This window comes from Netta rufina (genome assembly GCF_964035555.1).
Source record: "Netta rufina genome assembly, chromosome: 5".
Taxonomy (NCBI): Eukaryota; Metazoa; Chordata; class Aves; order Anseriformes; family Anatidae; genus Netta; species Netta rufina.
In genome coordinates, this window is record NC_140128.1 from 58,134,064 (window position 1) to 58,152,661 (window position 18,598).

At 40.5% G+C, this 18,598-nt stretch overlaps 1 protein-coding gene across 4 annotated transcripts in view; it reads right to left on the minus strand.

Annotated features, from left to right (window-relative positions):
• SYNE2 (spectrin repeat containing nuclear envelope protein 2) overlaps window positions 1-18,598 on the minus strand; it is a 186,776-nt gene that overhangs the window by 148,004 nt on the left and 20,174 nt on the right. For all 4 annotated transcript variants that reach the window (XR_014618494.1, XM_084288050.1, XM_084288048.1 and 1 more), the window contains exons 3-12: window positions 9,024-9,085; window positions 7,986-8,081; window positions 7,642-7,719; window positions 7,458-7,550; window positions 6,007-6,188; window positions 4,871-5,067; window positions 4,295-4,392; window positions 3,400-3,501; window positions 2,528-2,665; window positions 1,486-1,650 (exon numbers count right to left, since the gene is read on the minus strand). Coding sequence is in view for 3 of the 4 variants with exons in the window: in XM_084288050.1 (XP_084144176.1) it covers window positions 1,486-1,650; window positions 2,528-2,665; window positions 3,400-3,501; window positions 4,295-4,392; window positions 4,871-5,067; window positions 6,007-6,188; window positions 7,458-7,550; window positions 7,642-7,719; window positions 7,986-8,081; window positions 9,024-9,085 (1,211 nt within the window). In the remaining variant the exon portion in view is untranslated. The remainder of the gene's footprint in view (window positions 1-1,485; window positions 1,651-2,527; window positions 2,666-3,399; window positions 3,502-4,294; window positions 4,393-4,870; window positions 5,068-6,006; window positions 6,189-7,457; window positions 7,551-7,641; window positions 7,720-7,985; window positions 8,082-9,023; window positions 9,086-18,598) is intronic.

Here is an 18,598-nt window from a genome sequence, read left to right on the forward strand (position 1 = left end):
GTCACCTGCCATTGGAGTAAGAGCTATTAAGAACCAGTCAGCACAAGGCAATCTTTCAGTGCCGTTATTCATTAAAGCGCAATGAAAGTATTTATCTCATCCCCTTCTAAAGTGGATATTTACAGCAAAGCATAATTTCTCCTACCCCTGGGCATCTAGTTAAATATAAGGAAAGTGGAACTATTCTACCTATGCTATCATTTTTTTCCCCACTTTTACTACCATATTTAGAACAAAAATAAGTCATTTTAACAGTTTCAGGATATTGTTATTCTTTGCTATGTGATGGCAATTACTGACAGCAAAACCTGGTGAATAAATTTATTATATCACAATTGTTTAATGCTTTATTTGAATGTCCAATAGATTCCATTTAATAGCATGCTGATAACATGTCACATTAATTAGTTGTGAGCATTGGTGGGTAATATCCTGAATTCAGAGAGAAAGTACAATTTGCATCATGAAACACCACTGCAGCCACAAGACCCCTATATGAGCCATAATAAGAAGACTGGTTTCAAGGAAGCAGAAGGAGAAATTAAGTATCGTGGGCTTCTTCTTCTTAAAAATAATAATGATTTTATCTCCATGTACAATAGGGGGGAGGATGGGAAGAAAATCCTAAACCAACATCTTCCTCTGTCTCATTCTTACAAATGCTTTAACTGCTTATTCTGAAAACAAAAACCTTAGATCAAACGGCTAACATCTGGCAAAGCCATTATCAGTAGAAAAGCCACCTCTCATACCAGGAACTAACTAGCAACAGTACAAAAGAGTGGTGTTATCAAGCCACTCACAAGACCCTCTAGATCCCATTCTTTCAAAACCATATCAATGACATGTCACAAAAACATCCAACTTACCCTTGTTCATACAAAAACAAGTACAGAACCACAATGATCAACCAGGCATTGACACACCTATGCTTTTTAAAGTTTTCAACCTCAAAAGGACATTTAAAATATTATCAGTGTAAAGATTTCAAGATCAAAATAAATAACTTGCGCGATACTGAGGTATCAGAATACCTCCCATTGCTTTGAATGGAGTAACAGAGTGATTCAGCAAATACTTAACTTTAAATACATAAGCTGTGTGAACTCAGTGGAATGTAACCCTGAGCCCAAGTGCTTTTCTGAATAGATATGTATTAAGCATAGATTTAAAGATAAGGATGCAATTACCCTGTCTTATTACTTAACAAACAAGTTGCAGGAGCCACATAAAAAGAATGCCATAATTTATTCATTCAGTTAGCATTCAATTTTAATCTCACTCCAGTGAAGTCAGAAAACTTCCTTATAGACCTATGCAATTATTTAAATAAACTCATCAAAATCAAAGAGATCTTCAGAAGGGCTTTTCATCTTCAGAAGATAAACATACCTATACTACTTCCTAAAATGTCAAACAGTAATTCCATAACAAGTGCTTCGGTAGGTCAGACTGAAGCAGAATACTCCTTTGTGAGCAGCTTACCTTAAATATCACAATTATTTCTCTGAAGAGAGACATTGCTTTAAATGGGTCCTGCAAATCAGGCAAATCTTCGGCTTGCAGATGTTCTACCTCCTGAAGCCAGGCCTCAATGCCATCCAGAGGTGGAGGCAACATCTGGTCCAGCTCTGCTTTCCATTCATTAATCTTTAAAAGGAAAACAAGCGATTAGATTTGTCACCATTATTTTCTTCCCCGTCCCCAATATACAGACCTATGTTCTGTAAGCTGATGCTTTAGACACCCCAGAAAACAAAAACAAAAAAATCTGTCACCGTTCAGAAAAGGAGCTTCCAGCCGAGTCAGCTGCAAATCAGCTATGTTCACCTGAGACCCACGTTTTCTCCCCAGCCTGTCATCTCTGTAACACTACAGAGAACTTAGAGTTACTCTCCTCAGCTGGTGGCCAGCTCAAGGCCTGGCGACAGAGATGTACACTAAATTACTTGTGAAGTGAGAGGAACAATGGATGCTCTGGACAGCTTTCTATCCTGGGGACTGACAGATGAACATCCATAAAGAGCAATTACCAGCAAGACCCCAATGTATCCCCAGTTGCAACAGATGGAGGCAACACAGCCAACCTCACTGAAAAGCACTGGCCAAGCAGATCTAACTATATCACTACCCGTGCCATGGGGAAGAGGGTATTATCACCCTTCTCCTGGCTGCATCATTATATGAGCCATAATTATGTCCCAAAAGAATCTTTTAAGCATAAACAAGCCCAAACCTTTGATCTGAAGACTGCTCAGAAATAATCGCATGCCATTTTTTGCAGACCTCTCACAGTCCTGATGCTCAGGAGGCAGAAGGGTAATACACAGCCTCCTTCTTACTCCTCTTGGGCACTGTACATCACTTAGCTTGTCAGAGCTTCAGGTTCAGGGTCAATATTGTTTTTACCAGTGCAAATAAAGTATCACCTCCCCACTTCTCCCTGTGCATATTCCTGGGGTAAACCTAGGCTTCTTCACCAAACTCGTTCACATTGGTAACAAGGTGAGCTAGAAATGCCTCTGACCTGAGCAACCAGTTTACTCCACTCTTCTCTCATCTGCTGCTGGCGTTCACTCAGCTCAGCTTCACTTCTTTTTGATGACAACAGGGGCAGGAACGCTTTTTTTTCTTGGTTAAATGCTTCCATAAATGACATCATTTCCTAGGAGTAGTAATTCATAGAAGAAGACTTAGACTGAAACTCATGAAGCCAAGTCCTGGCTTTGAACATATTAGTATAAATTCCATTAATATCAAAGGTTGTGATGCATGGAAAGGCAAGAGTAAAAGGCAAGGTCTGAAAGTATAGGTGCCATTCACTAGCAAAATTTGTGTTTAACATCATGTCAGTGCCATCAGGACCTGGATCTCCTCTCCCACCAAAAGAAAGAGAAAATTCCTCCCTTAATGGTCTCCTGCAGACAATTTTATTACAAACTCTGACTACAATATAAACCAAAGGACATTCTACTTCAGGTACTATCTATAGCTAGCATTTGTAGTAACCCTCTGTTTCATTAGCTGGGAAAACCTGCCATTACTGTTATCACAGAAACAGAGAAGCTGACTCTGAGAAGGGCCTAGGAGTTTGAATCGTGTCCAAGTCTTGAACTATGTCTTTTAATTAATTAGACTTTATCGTACTCTCTTCAAAAACCCTGTCTTTACTCAAAAAACATAAAGCATATATCTGTTTTCTAAGAGAAATAATTTTATCCTATCCTTCCCTCTATCATTTGAGAGCATTTACCAAATTCATTGTCAGGTTTCCAACTCTTGTTAAAAAGTTTATTTAAAATTTAGGCTTAGGCAATGAAAGATAAAAGAGTTTATGTTTCTGGGAATATTTTTTAAATGTATTTTTGCAAAATCAGTTAAATACTAAATGCAACTTACTTTGTACTTCTGGTAATGTGTTTCATTCTCTGTGTCCATCAGCAACTTTGCTAACTTCTTCCCTTGCGCAGCCAACCAGCTCACAGCCTCCGTTAATTTTCCCTAGTAATTAGAGCAGAAAATTTAATGTTTCCATTTTGCAAGCCTTGTTTTTTAATTCACATTGTGCCATAAAATAACACATATTGAGTATTCAAAGCTAATGAGAAACAAATAATATTTCCTGGGGACCCTAACGAGCTTTGGGTCAGTCACTATTATAAAACAAGATCAAAGTCGTAAAATTGGCTTCTGGATATATGAAGGCATCTTAAATAAAAGAAGAGACTGATTGTAGTCCTGTTGAAAGGAGATTATCGGTATGAAAATATGTGAATAGGCAATTAGTATATAAATTCTAATAGGAATATATAGAGAACAAGCATCTTGTTTTTCCAACCAGCATAGTCTGTAAAGTGATGATTTCTGTCTGCTCTGAGCTATTAAATTTAAAGCTGGTTGTTCTGTACATTTGTAAATCTTTCTCCTCCCCAGTACTTGCATACACACTTGAGAGCACACACAAAGACAGCCAGGCTTAAAAATGTCCTCTTCAATAATTAAATGAGAAAAAGAAAAAAAAACAAAACAAAACAAAACAAAAAAAAACAGCCTGCACAGCATTTCCATCAGTATCATCAAAAATCTATCACACCAAGTGATAGCTACCATACAGGAGCATCAGAAGGTTCAAGCCAATTCAGCCCTGTCAGTGGCTAAATCAGAGGATCCAACCATGAAGGACAACAGTTACTGAGTCATGTTAGAAGATGGGGAACAAAAAAGTACCACTATTCTTGGCATTTGTGATACACATTAATTAAAAAATGCCTCAGTGATAAACCTCACAGCATACCTGCATGTCTTCAGTCTCCGGCATATTTCTGGAGTACTGCAAAAACTGAGCCACATACGTCATGATTGATTTTTCATCCGGATTCGTAATGTCAATATCTACAAGAGTCAATATGCCATTTACATAATTATGCAGCCCTCTAGACTTGATCACATAATTACACACTATATTGCAGTTATTAAAACACATTACCATAAACATGTTTATTTTGCAGTAGCTCAGTTAATATACCACTGACAGAAATTAATATGTAATGAACATTTTTTCCTTGGGAATACTTCAATATAACATAATGAGCTAATGAACAAGTTTCTCCTATGAATGGGAAAGTTTTATATTCTTTCTTCAACATATTATTCCAGTGTATGGTGCCAATTCAAATATCCTAAAAATCCTAAGCACACTTTAAATGATATAATAAAGAACCACATTAGAGTTAGAGTATTATGGCAACGATCAATGTTTCATTTCAAACTTGAACACAGGCTTACTTTTTCCTCTATTACAAGTCAACACAGGCAGGATTATGTTAATCTCACTCCTTACAGCAAAGACATAAAAAAGCAGATCACTTACCTTCAGGTTCAAGAAGCCGTGGAATATTGAGCTCCAATTCTGCAATTCTGAAAGCCTCATCCAGGTTTTCCTTATTACTTCTGGCTTTTGCCTTCTCCAAATCAACTAGACCTGGTCTTAAAGCATTGATGATGGCTAAAAAAGGCAGTCCGCTTCTCCAGCTTGACTTGAAGTCAGTCACACTGATAGAACCATGCCTATTCCAAAAACAATTAGAAACAAAATGTCACAACAAGTTTACTCAGATGTCCTATGTACGAGTTTAGAAATACATCATAAATTTGTTAAAATAGGGTACAAAACAAAACAAAGGAGTTACATAGAAACTTGGCACAAAATTTCTGCAGAAGTTGGGTCAGAAAACAATACAGACAGTACTACCAATCACTGCAACCATATATATGTGTGTGTGTGTGTGTAGTTTTATATATATATAGTACATAAAAAAGAAAATATATACATTACTTTTTTTTTGCAGAATTACAGTGTTTCTATCCTACATTGCATTTCCAATATCCTTTCTGAATATCACCTTTGCTCTCACTGTCTACACATTCTATAATCTACAACGTATTCTACACAATGGAAGAATAAGCAGAGCACTGAAGTTGCTGCAATAGATGTGTTCTTATGCTCACTAAAATCCTTCTTGGCAATCCTGCAGTGTTTTGACAGAATGTTTGTAATTCTGTTTGTCTCACGTTCCACATCAGATGTGGGAATCCTAGAAATGCTACAGTTTCCATTTTTAAAAAATATAATTATTGAAAGTTTGTTAACCAATGCCAACCAAAAGGATTAAAACTAACAAATCATGTAAGCATTCTGCTAGACTTATCACACAGGAAACTGTAAGTCCCTAAAAGAGAAAAGTGAAACAAACCAATTTACATTGTGGTGTTTTATTAGTAGGATTAGCCTCACTTGATTATACTTAACGGGCTCATGTCAAAACATTTAGGGCCTGATTGACTCTAAAAGTGCTGATAGCATCATACAAATTTGAAAGTATTTTCTGCTAAGCTGTCACTAAGTAATGTTAAAAAAAAAAACAAGGCAAGGAAAAATACTCATTTAGAGAAAAGTAATGAACACAAAACGTAACACACTATTTGTAAGACTTGGATGGAACTTACAGTGAACACTGATCTTTTGCCCACAACAAGAGAGCCTTTGTAGCAGATATCTTCCACCGTTCCTTAATTTTAGCACTTTTTTTAGCTGATCTGCTTGCCTTTGGAGAAGAGTCAACAGTACTTGAACAATCAAGAGAAGGCTGATTGTAAGTGCAAGCAAGTGTCCTGGCAAGTTCTTCAATCTATCAGGGATGATGGGAGAGTTTAATCAGGTTTCAGTAAAAACTTACCAAGACAGCAACAACAGAAAACCACAGAGAATTAGAAAGGACTCAATTACAGCAGTAATAGCAGTCCTCTGCCCCCAGAGCTCACATCATCTTTCCCAACCATTGCCAAATTTTATCTGTTCAAGATGAATTATTTCGTGCTGAATCATTAGCTGATTTTTTTGGCAGGAAATATTCACCCAAGACATCCATGGGATACTGTGGGTACCAGCACTGGCATCGAGGCACCTCCTCAGTCAGTGCACTTTCCTACTTCTACCAGTGAATGTAGCCCTTGGTAGCTGTGCTTTGTGCTGTCATGCCTTGTACTAGGCATGTTGAGATGTTGCCCGCTCACTCAGAGTGCAGGAAAACCTAATCAATGGGCCTCAGAGATCTACAGTTGGTTAAAGAGGCTTGGCTTACGTAAAAAGATAATGCATACAGCCATGTGCAACACAAGAACCACAAGTACCAAAGTACCCTCACCAAGAAAAATGTGGGCTACATCTACTACAGTCAAATAACTTTGCTTCTTGACTTCTTCCTGAGCCCCTGTCACCAGCTCATCCCCAGTGCACCTATGTTAATTCACTGTGGGGCTCTTGCTAGAAGATAGTTTGGCTCCATCATTCTCTACAGTTCTACAACAGGACTCCAGCAAGGCCTTGTGCTTTCAAACACCCCTTCCACCCCATAACTTCATGCCACACAAGATGCACGTGCAGTATCTTGTGTAAGAAACATCACTACAACAGCTTTCATATTATTTCAGGTACCTAGCGCTGAAAAAAACAAATAGCAAGAATTACAATAGCAAAAATTGTGAGCACAGCCAACACTGAATGAAGAGGGGTCTGCCCCTGAGGGAGATGGATGTGAACCACTTTGCACTACTTGCTCTATTTGGTGTTCTATTTAGAGCTTAATCATTACAGGCCTTAGACATATTAGACAAAGTTTAGCCCATTTTTCAACTAGTTACTGAAAAAAACCTATGCATGCTACCATTTTCAATTAGATGTTGTTCATCAAGCTGTAACGTTGTCATTGCATTGGAGAAACCACTCAGAGACACAGGCAAGATGCACTGGTGCATCTCTTCTCTGAGTTGTCACTTCAAGATACCAGAAAATTATCTGCTTTGTACTAATTCATCTGTTTGGGCAACCACGTATGTCAACACATTTTTGTGCTCTTTCCCTCTACTGAAATATCCCCTTACATTGCTGAAATACTTACATGAAAATGAAATATAATTGTCCAAATTAGGCCAAGCACAATGGAAGGTTTTCCTTCAATAATGTCAGCAACATGAATATTTATGAGCTTGAGCTAGTGGGGAAAAAAAAGGACCATTGTTAACAAAGAAAATGTTCCACCAGCTAAGCGGTCTTTACTTGTGAATTTTTAAGTTAACACTCACTGATTTGCTCCTTAAAAATGTCAAGGCATTTTCTATGTTGCTTCTGCACTGAAAGGTATTGAATCCTTTTTCCCGTGGCTGTGAAGCAAAAAGATTTTGTTACAATCTCAGCAGTAAAAACTCATTTTATTTTCATTTTGATAAGGAAAGTCTTAAAGTGATTTATGAATGACTAGAATAATTTCTTTCACTGTGTTTCAGTGTCTATGATGTAAGATTAAGTCACTTGCAAATAGTTCTGTGACTCCAGAGGGATCGCTCATGATCTCACAACTTAGCATATCCAAAATTCTCTTCTGGGTTTGACAAAGTATTGAGTTAATATTTGTGTTGTTCTGCCTTACCAGATGTTGACCTGAAAGAACTTCCAACAGATCCAAAAGCATATGTCCTTGCTGTATGTCTGTATACAGGTCTGAGATAACAGAAGGAGGTGTATGCTGCAAAATAAATTTCAGTGCTGATCACACCATCTTTAGCCATTTTGAATTCACCACACTATAGAACACAGCAGATTGTTCTACTTTATTGTTAAAATAATATTGTTAGCATCTTTTTTTTTCACAATAAGCTGAAATATAAATCCTGCATCTAATCAGCTATATCCTGCTCATTCTAACCCACTACTACATTTGTTTCTTATTCTCTCTTGCCCTGTCTCTGAGTTTTCTAAAAGTTTATATTAGGCCTTATTTTCCAGTATTTGTTATATTTTTTGAGGAGGTATGTTGCAAAAAACAGTAACTTTGTACAAAAGGAAAGTTATGAGCAGAGCTTAATTCATTTTTTGACTTCCTAATCAATGTACCCTGAGTACAAATTTGACTATAGGGCATAACTAAATCCTCACTCTTTTCATCCACTTGAAAACATCATAAACCTATCGTGAGCTCAATGGCTTCTGCTCAAGTAGGAACCAAAACAGGACTTTTTACCTGAACAAGTCAGAGACCCAACATATACTGCTCAAACTGCTTTGTGAATACACCTACACTACTAGGCCATCGGTCTTAATAAATACTAGTCCCATTAAACTCATGTTCTTGGATTGCATAAGAGAAAAATACTTCTCTAAACACAGTAAAACTAATCATAAATATAGAACCTCATAAAACGCTGAGACATGTGCCACAATCTAGCAAAATGTTTCTACCCAGTGAGAAAGATACTGTCATCTACTTACAAACTCTCTCTTAAAAACCTCTTTGGATTACTACCAATGTAACACCTATTAAATAAATACTTTCCAGGAGTTTATTTTTCCAGACACTACCTAAAATCTTTAATTAATTTTGTTTATTCCAAAAAAAGTCAATCTCCACAGAGCACATCTTAAACAAAAAGGCAAAAAGCATGTCCTTGCTGAAGAACACCATTCTTACCTTTGACAATATTGAATTTATCCAGGTAGTGAAGGTTTTCTTCTGAGTACACTCTCGTTGCACTGGGGAAAAAAAAAAAGAAACAATGGTTAGTTAAAAAAATATATATTTGCTTTTCTTTTCAAAAATCTAAGCTCTCTTCTTCCAGATATGACACTAGATACAGTTTAGTATTAGTTTTCCTCAACTCTTATTTTCCTAGTGATATTTCCTTGTTTGCAGAGATGGTAACACAAGGATCTCTGCAACCATCAGTGTCTACTGGATGCAGCAAAAATCTCAGCAAATGCAAACAGTGGTGTGAACACATCATCCTACAGTGTAATCCATCTAGAATAACTCCATTCATTCCTAATTGCTTGTTAAAAAACTCAGAACAATCATCAGTACGACATCCGTTCCTGTAACTCAAGAAAATCTGTGCATGGGGCTGAGTGATGAGACCAGGAGGGATGCTAGGGTTAGGTGATGCATGCACATCTGTAGGTGAAGCCATACAATGAGATGTCTTGGCTAGCTGAAGGGATGGATAGAGATATTAGGATGTTGTTGGGAAAATTACCCTCTAACAGCATTTATTTCACTAATAAATAGTGAAAAAGTGAAATAGGCCCTCCCTCGAGTACAGAGTGTGACCAGGCCACTCAGGGATCCAGCTCATCACCCAGGTCCTGTAGGCTGTTATGCAGTGAAAAAACTACCACCAGTTGTGAAGGGAGATAAAAATTATTTAAGCCGTGGTTTCAAAAACTGGAATATTTAAACCATTTCTCACACAAAGCTACAATTCAGAAGTGGGGGAAGCCTTTCTCTGTGGTTTGTGGGTGGCAGAGATAAAGAAAATCTCTTTCTTTGCCTGGTTTCACTTCGCCGCAGATATCAAGCTGCTCATCCCGTTCCCCTGATAGCACAAAGGCTGAGCAGCACACAACCAGGCAAGCCCCCTGTGGTGGTTTTACTCGGGTGGGCAGCCGAGTTCCACCACGGCTACCTTCTCATTCCCCCTCCTCAAAGAAGAAGGGGGAGAAAATACAACACAAAGAGCTCAAGGTTTGAGATAAGGATGATTAAATTAATATTGTGCAGCAGTAGACACAACACTGGAGTGATCCCAGTGCTGTTCTAGCTACAAGTGCAGAGCACAGCACTGTATGGGCTGCTGCAGGGAAAGTTAACTCCATCCCAGCCAGAGCCATCGCACCCCCCTATCTGCCTCCAGTCACATCCTGACCATCATACGATCCCTCCCAAGAAAAATGCCCTTCCCCGTCACCACAAAAAGCATAAGTCTCTGCTGTCAGTGTGCACACAAGCCCGAGGTAAGGGTCGGTGTTGGCCGCAGAGCTGACAGCCTTTCGACCCTCACCACTAAGCCAGGAGCTGCATAGGCCCCGCTGCCTGCACAACCCACAGCGCGTCAGCGCCGGCCATCCCAGTGGCTCTGTGCGTGAACACAACCTCTTTTTTTTTTTTTTTCTCCCCTTCCGCATCAGCTTTGACTGCAAGCATTAGGGTTGGCTGCTCAAAAAGCAGGCCAAAAAAGCACTGCCTGCCCCAGGGACCTGCCTGGAGCTGCAGAAGGGCGGTCGTCTCCTCCCTCTTCCCTTCCCCCTTACCATGTGAATAAACACCCAGAAGGCTGCACTGGTTTCACACAGACACTACAAAGCACATCAAATAGACTATTAACTGAGGGAGGGCAAGCTTACACTGGTACAGGAGTCGATCTTCAGGCTGAAGCCACCACCTTCAGCCTGTGCCTGCCACATAGCCCACCCATGTGTCCCCTTCCCCTGCAGAGGCAGATGCCCGGCCTGGCCCCTCTGTGTGTGGCTACACGGCTGCCCCAGGCATGGCTCCTGCCCCTCCTGTCTGCTTGCCTCTAGCCTTCCCCTCAGGCAGTGAGGAGGCAAGGAGTGACTGGTGGGAGAGGTGGAAAGCAGACAGATAGCACGAGGCCTCTCCCTGATGCTCTGGGCAGCCAGGAGCAGAGGATGGGGCTTTGGGAGCTGCAGTCAGTGCAGTGCTGATGGGTGGTGGGATGCCAGCTCACTGCCTGGCTGGGGAGACATGAGAGGACATTATGTGTCTCACCATGGTGAGAAGCCAGGGCTGGGTGCAGCTCTAGCCTCACCTCATAGCTCCCTGAGGACTGGCGAGTGGTGGGGAATGCTGAGGTAACGCATCCCACTGCGGCGGACAGGAGACAAGAGACTCTGGGCAGGCAGTCAGCTTGCAAGAAGAAACTAATCTGGGGGGATCGGGTGAGGTTGAACAGCCTCTTCTGCCCCCAAAAATCATGCTCTTGCACAAAAAATTAACATGAAGGGGTGTTTAACATTATAAGAGAAGTGCAAAACTGCTCAGCAATAGATATGTGTATTTGTGTAGGCCGGGATGGGTGAAAGATACAAAATACATCAAGCACCTTGTGGGAAAAATAGAAACAAAAAACCCATCACTGCTCTGACCATAAAAATGAAATGCCACTTACAGGGAAGCACTACATGTTTAATGAGGCTCAGGGAATTTGGCAAAGACAAACCCAAGTCCTGGGTGGCTTCACATCAGCCAAGACGGCCTGTATGGCTCACCACGTGCGAACTCGCAGTTTCATCAGCTGGCAGAGCAGAGAGAGCTGCTTAAGAAGATGGCAGCGTCCTGCTCCTAACCTTCCAGCTGACCCAAAGACCTCCTGGCTCACCAGGTGGGCGAACAGCAAGAAAAACGTTCATGCATTATACGCATCAAGTGCTGTTGTGCATCTCAGAGCTGACAGGTCTTTTAACACTTCTCCTTTAATCTATAATACCACAGTCCTGAGGGAGCGTGAAGCAGTCGATTTCCCCTGCTTGCTCAACTGTTTTATGCTTCTTTTTAAATTACACAGACATGGTGGCGAACAATAAGATCAGGGTAGTCTTAAAGACATGGATAAAAATGTGATCTCAAAATTTAGTTTTGTTTGGAAAACAGAAAGTTATTGCAAATGTGCCACACAGGCCAGTCAGTATCACAATGCCAGCCTACAGGACATAAATAGCATGGAGCTAGTGCATTCGTGTTAGCACAGGACCCAACCACACCCTCTGCTTGAATACCCATGCAGGAGCCATTCCAATTACCTAATGAGTGATTATTGAGTAGCTGCGCTCAGTTTTATCAGGAAGGCAAGGCTGGTATTTCTGGCACTTGAAAAGGGGCAGAAAGCAAATATTAAATACTTTGCCTGACGTCAGTGACTCTCCAGCTGTAGCCCTTGCCAAAGGCTGCTACTGATCTGCAGAACTTGCTTTTGGGGTTGGTAGTAGAAAGACCATCAGGATGAGGATATTTGGTCTTGTTTTGGTTGAATCTCTCCATGTTAGCATGCATACACATTACAACATGTGGGCCAGATACTGCAAGTGTTGATTCACACGGGCGGCTCTCAGGCAAACACCTCACATGGCGAAAGTACAAAGCAGTTACTTTGCTGCGCACACCTAAGCGCAACTTACACCCCCATAACCCACAGCTGCTGCTTAATTCAAACACCGAGCTGCTTTTCTGGCAGCCTCAGCTGAAGCCTGGCTTGTTTTACTACCAAAATAAAAATATATATCCACATGAATCAATAACAAAATTCAGTGCCTGCCAATACCTCCCCCGACGGCAGTGCAGCAGTCTCTCTCTTTCCATCTAGCCCACACAACGCAGCTCATTACAGATGTGTTTCTGGCACAGCAGCAGGCGGTTTTATTTCAATTTTCAGGCTGAGTGTATTTTCCCCTCCCAGCTACCCCTGACTTTACTCCTCAGAGGCTCTAATGATTTAATCAAGGTCTCAAATTCTTATCTGTACCACGTGGTTAATTAATACGGATTTTTATTTTTATGAGGATGAATGGATTCTTTGTCAGGCCTTTTTATAGGACTCTAAGTGACCTTGGTTTTATCTTGTCCTAGTTTACAAGATATCAGTGACCCAGAACAGAAAAACTATCAAAAAATCCTGATCATTTACTTCACTTTGGGCCAAAACTCACCAAGACACAAAGCAGATCTGAGAGAACAAAATAAGAACCTGCTAATCTGGAAACATCCAAAATCTATCACATTTCTCTTCACATTTTAAAGCTAATCTTCAGAACAACCCTTCAGAAAGGAATGACATAGAAGAAGTGTGTCACATAGACTAGCTGAAAATCAATAGGCTCTGCTGGACAATGACTATTTTATCCCGTAACAAGCTATCAGCCAGTGCTACAAAATAGGCTAATCGTTAAGAGCTGGAGCATGGGACATGACAGGGACTGCAGCAGGGACCACAGCAGTGCTGATTTCTCCCAAGAGAAAGAAGAGGAGGAGGCAGAAATGTCACCAGCCATGATTTGCTCTCAGCCTTCCTCTAAGAGTGATACAGAAAAGCCAGAGTTAAAATTAACCTCCTCTCCACAGCTGCCTTTCATGCCTTCTTTCCTGACCTGGGAGATGGCTCCAGGGAATCTGCTACCTCTCCCTCAGCAGCAAGCTGGGGGAAGCAAACCATGGCAGCGCAGATGTAGCCTGTCCGTCCATGCCTGTTAAAAAACATCAACAAACAGCTAAGAGGTTTTCTTCTATCATAAAGAAGTGGTACCTCACTGCCAGTGAACCATTTACAACTGCATGGCCTTTTTTTCTTTTAAACTCAAGCAATTATTTGAAATTAATGAACACAATTCTGTCTGTCACCCTCCCGTCTCTGTTTTGACAGATGGAATTACCACTTGTGTATGCTATTTTTGCATCTTCCTTTCACCCTTCAGGTCACCCACGGCTACATGCACAGGAGCAAGCAGTACAGCTCAATTGGAGCAAGAGATCAGAAGGTGGTCAGAAGCTGGAGCACCCACATGTGGCAGGGGAAGAAAGTTTGTACTCAACCAGCTCTAGCTTGAATGCCCATAGGTATCCGGGGTATCTTTTTGGAGCATATATTTCAGTTTCATCCAAAATAACCATTTCCACACTCTGACAATTCAGCAAAATAAGCTAGAGGATGGCCAGCAGGGATAACTTGGAGAGCTCCTTCCAAACACCACTCCTACTTTGATGTAAAACATCCAGCAGGTACATGAGTAAACGGTAGGAACTATCGGAAGGACTGCTACGTATTTCTCAGCCGGGACAGAGGGTGAGGAATTCAGCCCATTACATTGTTTCTTCTCTTTCAGCCCATAACACAGCTTCATTTACAGCAGACAGGAAAGCAGGGGAAAAGGAGTTATTTCCAGCATTTATGTTCTGTAACATGGTGTTAAGCAATTAAAAACAAACACGGTATTTTTTTTTCCCCTCAAGATTAAGTGGTTTATCCAAAGCCCAATGAACGGGATGAAAATATTTTTACAGAAAAGGGTCTTTTCAAATCCGAATACTGTATAAGCTAATTAACTACTACGTGTCTGTGCAGCAAGCGGGACCTTTCCTTTCTATGCTATCTCCTTTCAACCTCCTTTTCCTTTTGAAAGCAAATTATCCAGTTTATCAAAAGTGTTGCTAACTCAGGAAGCCTGTTCGAACTGCATATTGCCCTCCTGGCTTTCTGAAATATTTTTGCTCCTCTCCCTGCCAGGATCCTGGAGCAGCTCTGAGTCACTGCTGTGTTTACTACAACAGCCCCCGAGGGAGGCACTGCAGTACCTGGGGGCACATGCGGGGGCTGTAAGTGAAATTCTTCAAGAAAATAAGTCACATCATTTAGGTATCAACACACCTCTACAGATAAGGGCTTAAGTGGCTTTTCTAACATTTTTTTAAACAACTCAAGGTGGAGCAGGGACTTGAACGTAAGTGACCTTCAGCATCCTATAGTGGTGCCTCAGAAGCGACCCGTTCCTTAGTCACTGTAATGCCAGTTTTTAACCAGTTATGCACCCGACGATGCCTTTAACAAATGGAAATTTATCTAACAGGGAACACATTTACCCAACATTTTTTTTTCATTAGGCAAGATAAACAGACAGAAATAATACCCACAAGTGATTTTTTTTTTCAAGCCAGTCTCATGTGTTGGCTGCCTCTCCAGTGGCATCAGCCCCGTCACATGCCGTGACGCCGCGCAGTTACGGGAACTGCAGACCAGCTCCTCACCCGGGCATAAACTGCAAAGTAAATTGCACTGCAGCTCCTACGGGAGCTTTTTGATTTGTAAAAGCCACCCTTGACAAACCATAAGCATGGACTTTTTTGATCATTCTGTTTTAAAAAAACAACAAGAAGCAACAAACAAATGCGTTCACCAGCCTCAACAGATGAAGCATAAAGCTGGAATGAAATTAAAAAAAAAAAAGGTTGGATAAGAATTCTTATTATCCCTGACCTCTGGAAGAATTAAGTGTGCCTCAGAGAGATATCCTCCTTTAAGTCAATTACTCAGAGATAAGTGAAATCTACTCCAAGTTCCACAATAAAATCCATACATACATATCACAGCATTTAATTTCAGTTGAAGAGAAAATGGATTTTTGATCATTCCTAATGGGTATGACCTAACTGCATGAGAATAGCATAATTTACTTATCTCATTAAACATTCTTCAAAAAGTCTCACCAGCCACTTTGTTATGCTATCCTTTGGGTTACAAACAGTAACGTGCACGCAGGTCAATAAGCAGAGCCAAAAATTAAGACCCCTGCAATTAATCAAACAGTCAAGCAAGTGCATGCCCCAGACTCTGAGAGCTAAAACACACACTCTTGTGTCTGAATTAGCTCAGCAAGTGTGCAAAGAAAATGGAAAACAACATTCTGCACAGGTTCGGTGGAAAAGGCCACACCTAGGGTCTGCTGTCCCAGGCAGGAAAGGGAAAGGATTCATGCATGGAAGGGAAGGTGAAGGTTGCATCGTCCCCAAGGTAAAGAGATTTAAATCCTGAAGGCAAAAAATATCTCCTGCTCCAGAGCAGAACAAACCTGCTCAGTTTCTGATGTAGCCACTCACCCATGAGTGGCTGCACCGTCCCCTCGCTGCAGCCCCACGCTCACGCTCGTCAGCAAGCAGTGAAACATCTCCAACAGCTCTCAAAATGCCAAAAGCCCCTTGGCCTTACCAAAGGAGAGGTGCCTCCTCATTTCAGGTAGCTGAAAACTATTTTGAACCCCAACTGTGCCTTTTCCATTTACAGAAGGCCGAGCACCAGGCTGGACACCTCTTTGGGGTAAGTTATAGAAGGAGACACAGGACAGGACTCTTGCACTACTCCTGTGCTCATGGTCAGCGAGCCCCTGAGCTCCTGCCTGCTCCCTCAGTATCCACAAAAAACGTGGCTTCAGGTTCCAAAGACATGCCACAAAACAGCATCCCTCTGGAAAGCATCCTCTGTTCACCAAAACATTTGCAGCCTACCTGGCAGGAGCAATCCTTCCCTTAAATATTACCCCACAGAAAGCACCCAGAGCGGGTCCAGCTCCAAGCTTTTTGCCTGCACCGTTAGGTGGCTGTGAAAGGACACAAAACAGCTTTGCAGCTGCCCTAAGTTCTGCTGCATCCAAAAACCAGGAGAAAGCTGAAAGGTGCTGGAGGAAAGGGCACAAATTATATTGATCTTATTCTAATTTCATTTGATTATCTATGAAAAAGGGAAGGAAAAAAAGAACAGAAAGAAAAAGAAGCCCTAGTCCTGACATCATGCAATTTCAGTTTTCTTGGCAAGGAGGAAGGGGGGGTAATTGTTTCTGTTCTGGCTGTTGAGATCATCTTGAAAAGTGGAAAAAAGAGCTACATATAAATCTTAAAAGATACATATATAAAGGTTTATACTCTTGCTGCTCTTACTTCAGCCTCATAATTTTGCAACTACCATCATTTGAAAAAGTCTGGAGTTGGGAACATTAGAAACCATATTGCTATAATTTCTTCACCTATTTTCTTCCTGTTTTTAAAGCTTCATTACATCTCCTTAAATATTTAGCTGGAAAGATGCATTAAGCACAAAATTGCATTTTTACTTCTGTTCCAGTGACTTTCTTTATTGTACACTATTAAGAAAAGTGAATGTTCATCCTTGAACGCTCTTCTACCTGAAAACCCACTAACAGAAATCCCACTAAAGCAGGTTTGTACAATTTTAAGCCACTGGCATTAATTTAATAGGCTTTGTATAATAATTAGATCTACTAAGAAGTAACCTCTTTATTATTTTAAGGGGGTGGTTCTTCCCCCCTTCCCTTCCTTTTCTTCCCAAAAGTGCACAGGTCTCCTCACAGAAGATTTTGACCTAAATCACAGTAAAATCTTATCTAAACAAAGTGTTTGGTTTTACATACAGTGGGAAAAAAGCTAACCATTTTGTTACATTTTTTAGGCATGTAACTTCACAATTACCAAACTGAACAGTTAATTAGGACAAGATCCACTGAATGTGCCAGACAAACATGGTAACGCGGTAACTAGACACCATTCAGAAATAATAGAAGATTGAAGAACTTAAATGTGGAATAAAATAAGAGCAATCCAGACTAAATCTCATGCCTACTTTTTTCTCCTGTGTCAACTATTTACATATAACTCCAGTTATGCTATTATATAACAATGAATATACTCTCAAGTTATAAACTACAGCTTGAGAAGCAGACCATAACCAGTATTACAAACATCTTTAATCACCCACAAAGTGAGCTGCTTTTCAAGATAAGAGCAGCCTTTTCATGAATCTGACATTTCTCTAACATTTGTCCTGGTGAACCTGACGATTTACAGTAATCGAAGTCTGACTGCTTTACAAATCTAATCCCAAAATTCTTATCTTGTAAAAAACAAACAAACAAACAAAAAACAGCTTTTCATTGAGTGACCCTATTATTATCTGATCTTTTCTACTATAGATCTGCAGGTAGGTTTACTAATGGTTTCTGTGCATCGTGTCAGGGAACATGTTTTCTGTGCTTCATCACAGCTGCACTTCCATTTGCCTGTTTGACCCAGACACATGCTGCAGCATCACTGCTCAATACAGATGTGTCTGCACCGTTTGTTGCATCTTCAGAAATTAGAAAAATTGCTTGTGTCACTTATAAGGGATCTCTCCAGCATCCAAGCACACACAGCTTGGCTCCAGATTTGCACTGTGTTCATGTGAGCATAACCCAGGAGCTCAAATTATTACAGCATAGAAGTTTTATTCAGTCATTTCAATTTTAATAAGCAGGGCTCTTTTAATTTAGATATTGATCAAAAAACACTACTTTCACCCTACCTATCTGACTTTTCAGAAAATAACATAATAATTTCAAAATAAAACTTTTGTCTTAAATCCCAAGTAACTAATTTGTTATCTGCTGCCTTAAAACTGGACAGTGTTTCCCAAACACATTTCATGACTACCAAAAGCCGAGTTTGACAGGCACAGGACATGTGCGTCTGTCTGTGCTTGATGCTACAGCCAGACTAGCTCCTGCTTGGAGTTTTTGCATGCTTTTCAGAAAACATAACACTAAAACAAATGGAAGAAAATTCACCATTAAAGACATTTGGCTTTAGACCACTGTTAACACTCACTCATCAAAACACATGGCTTCAATGACAATATTAGTGCAAATATGGATTGTAAG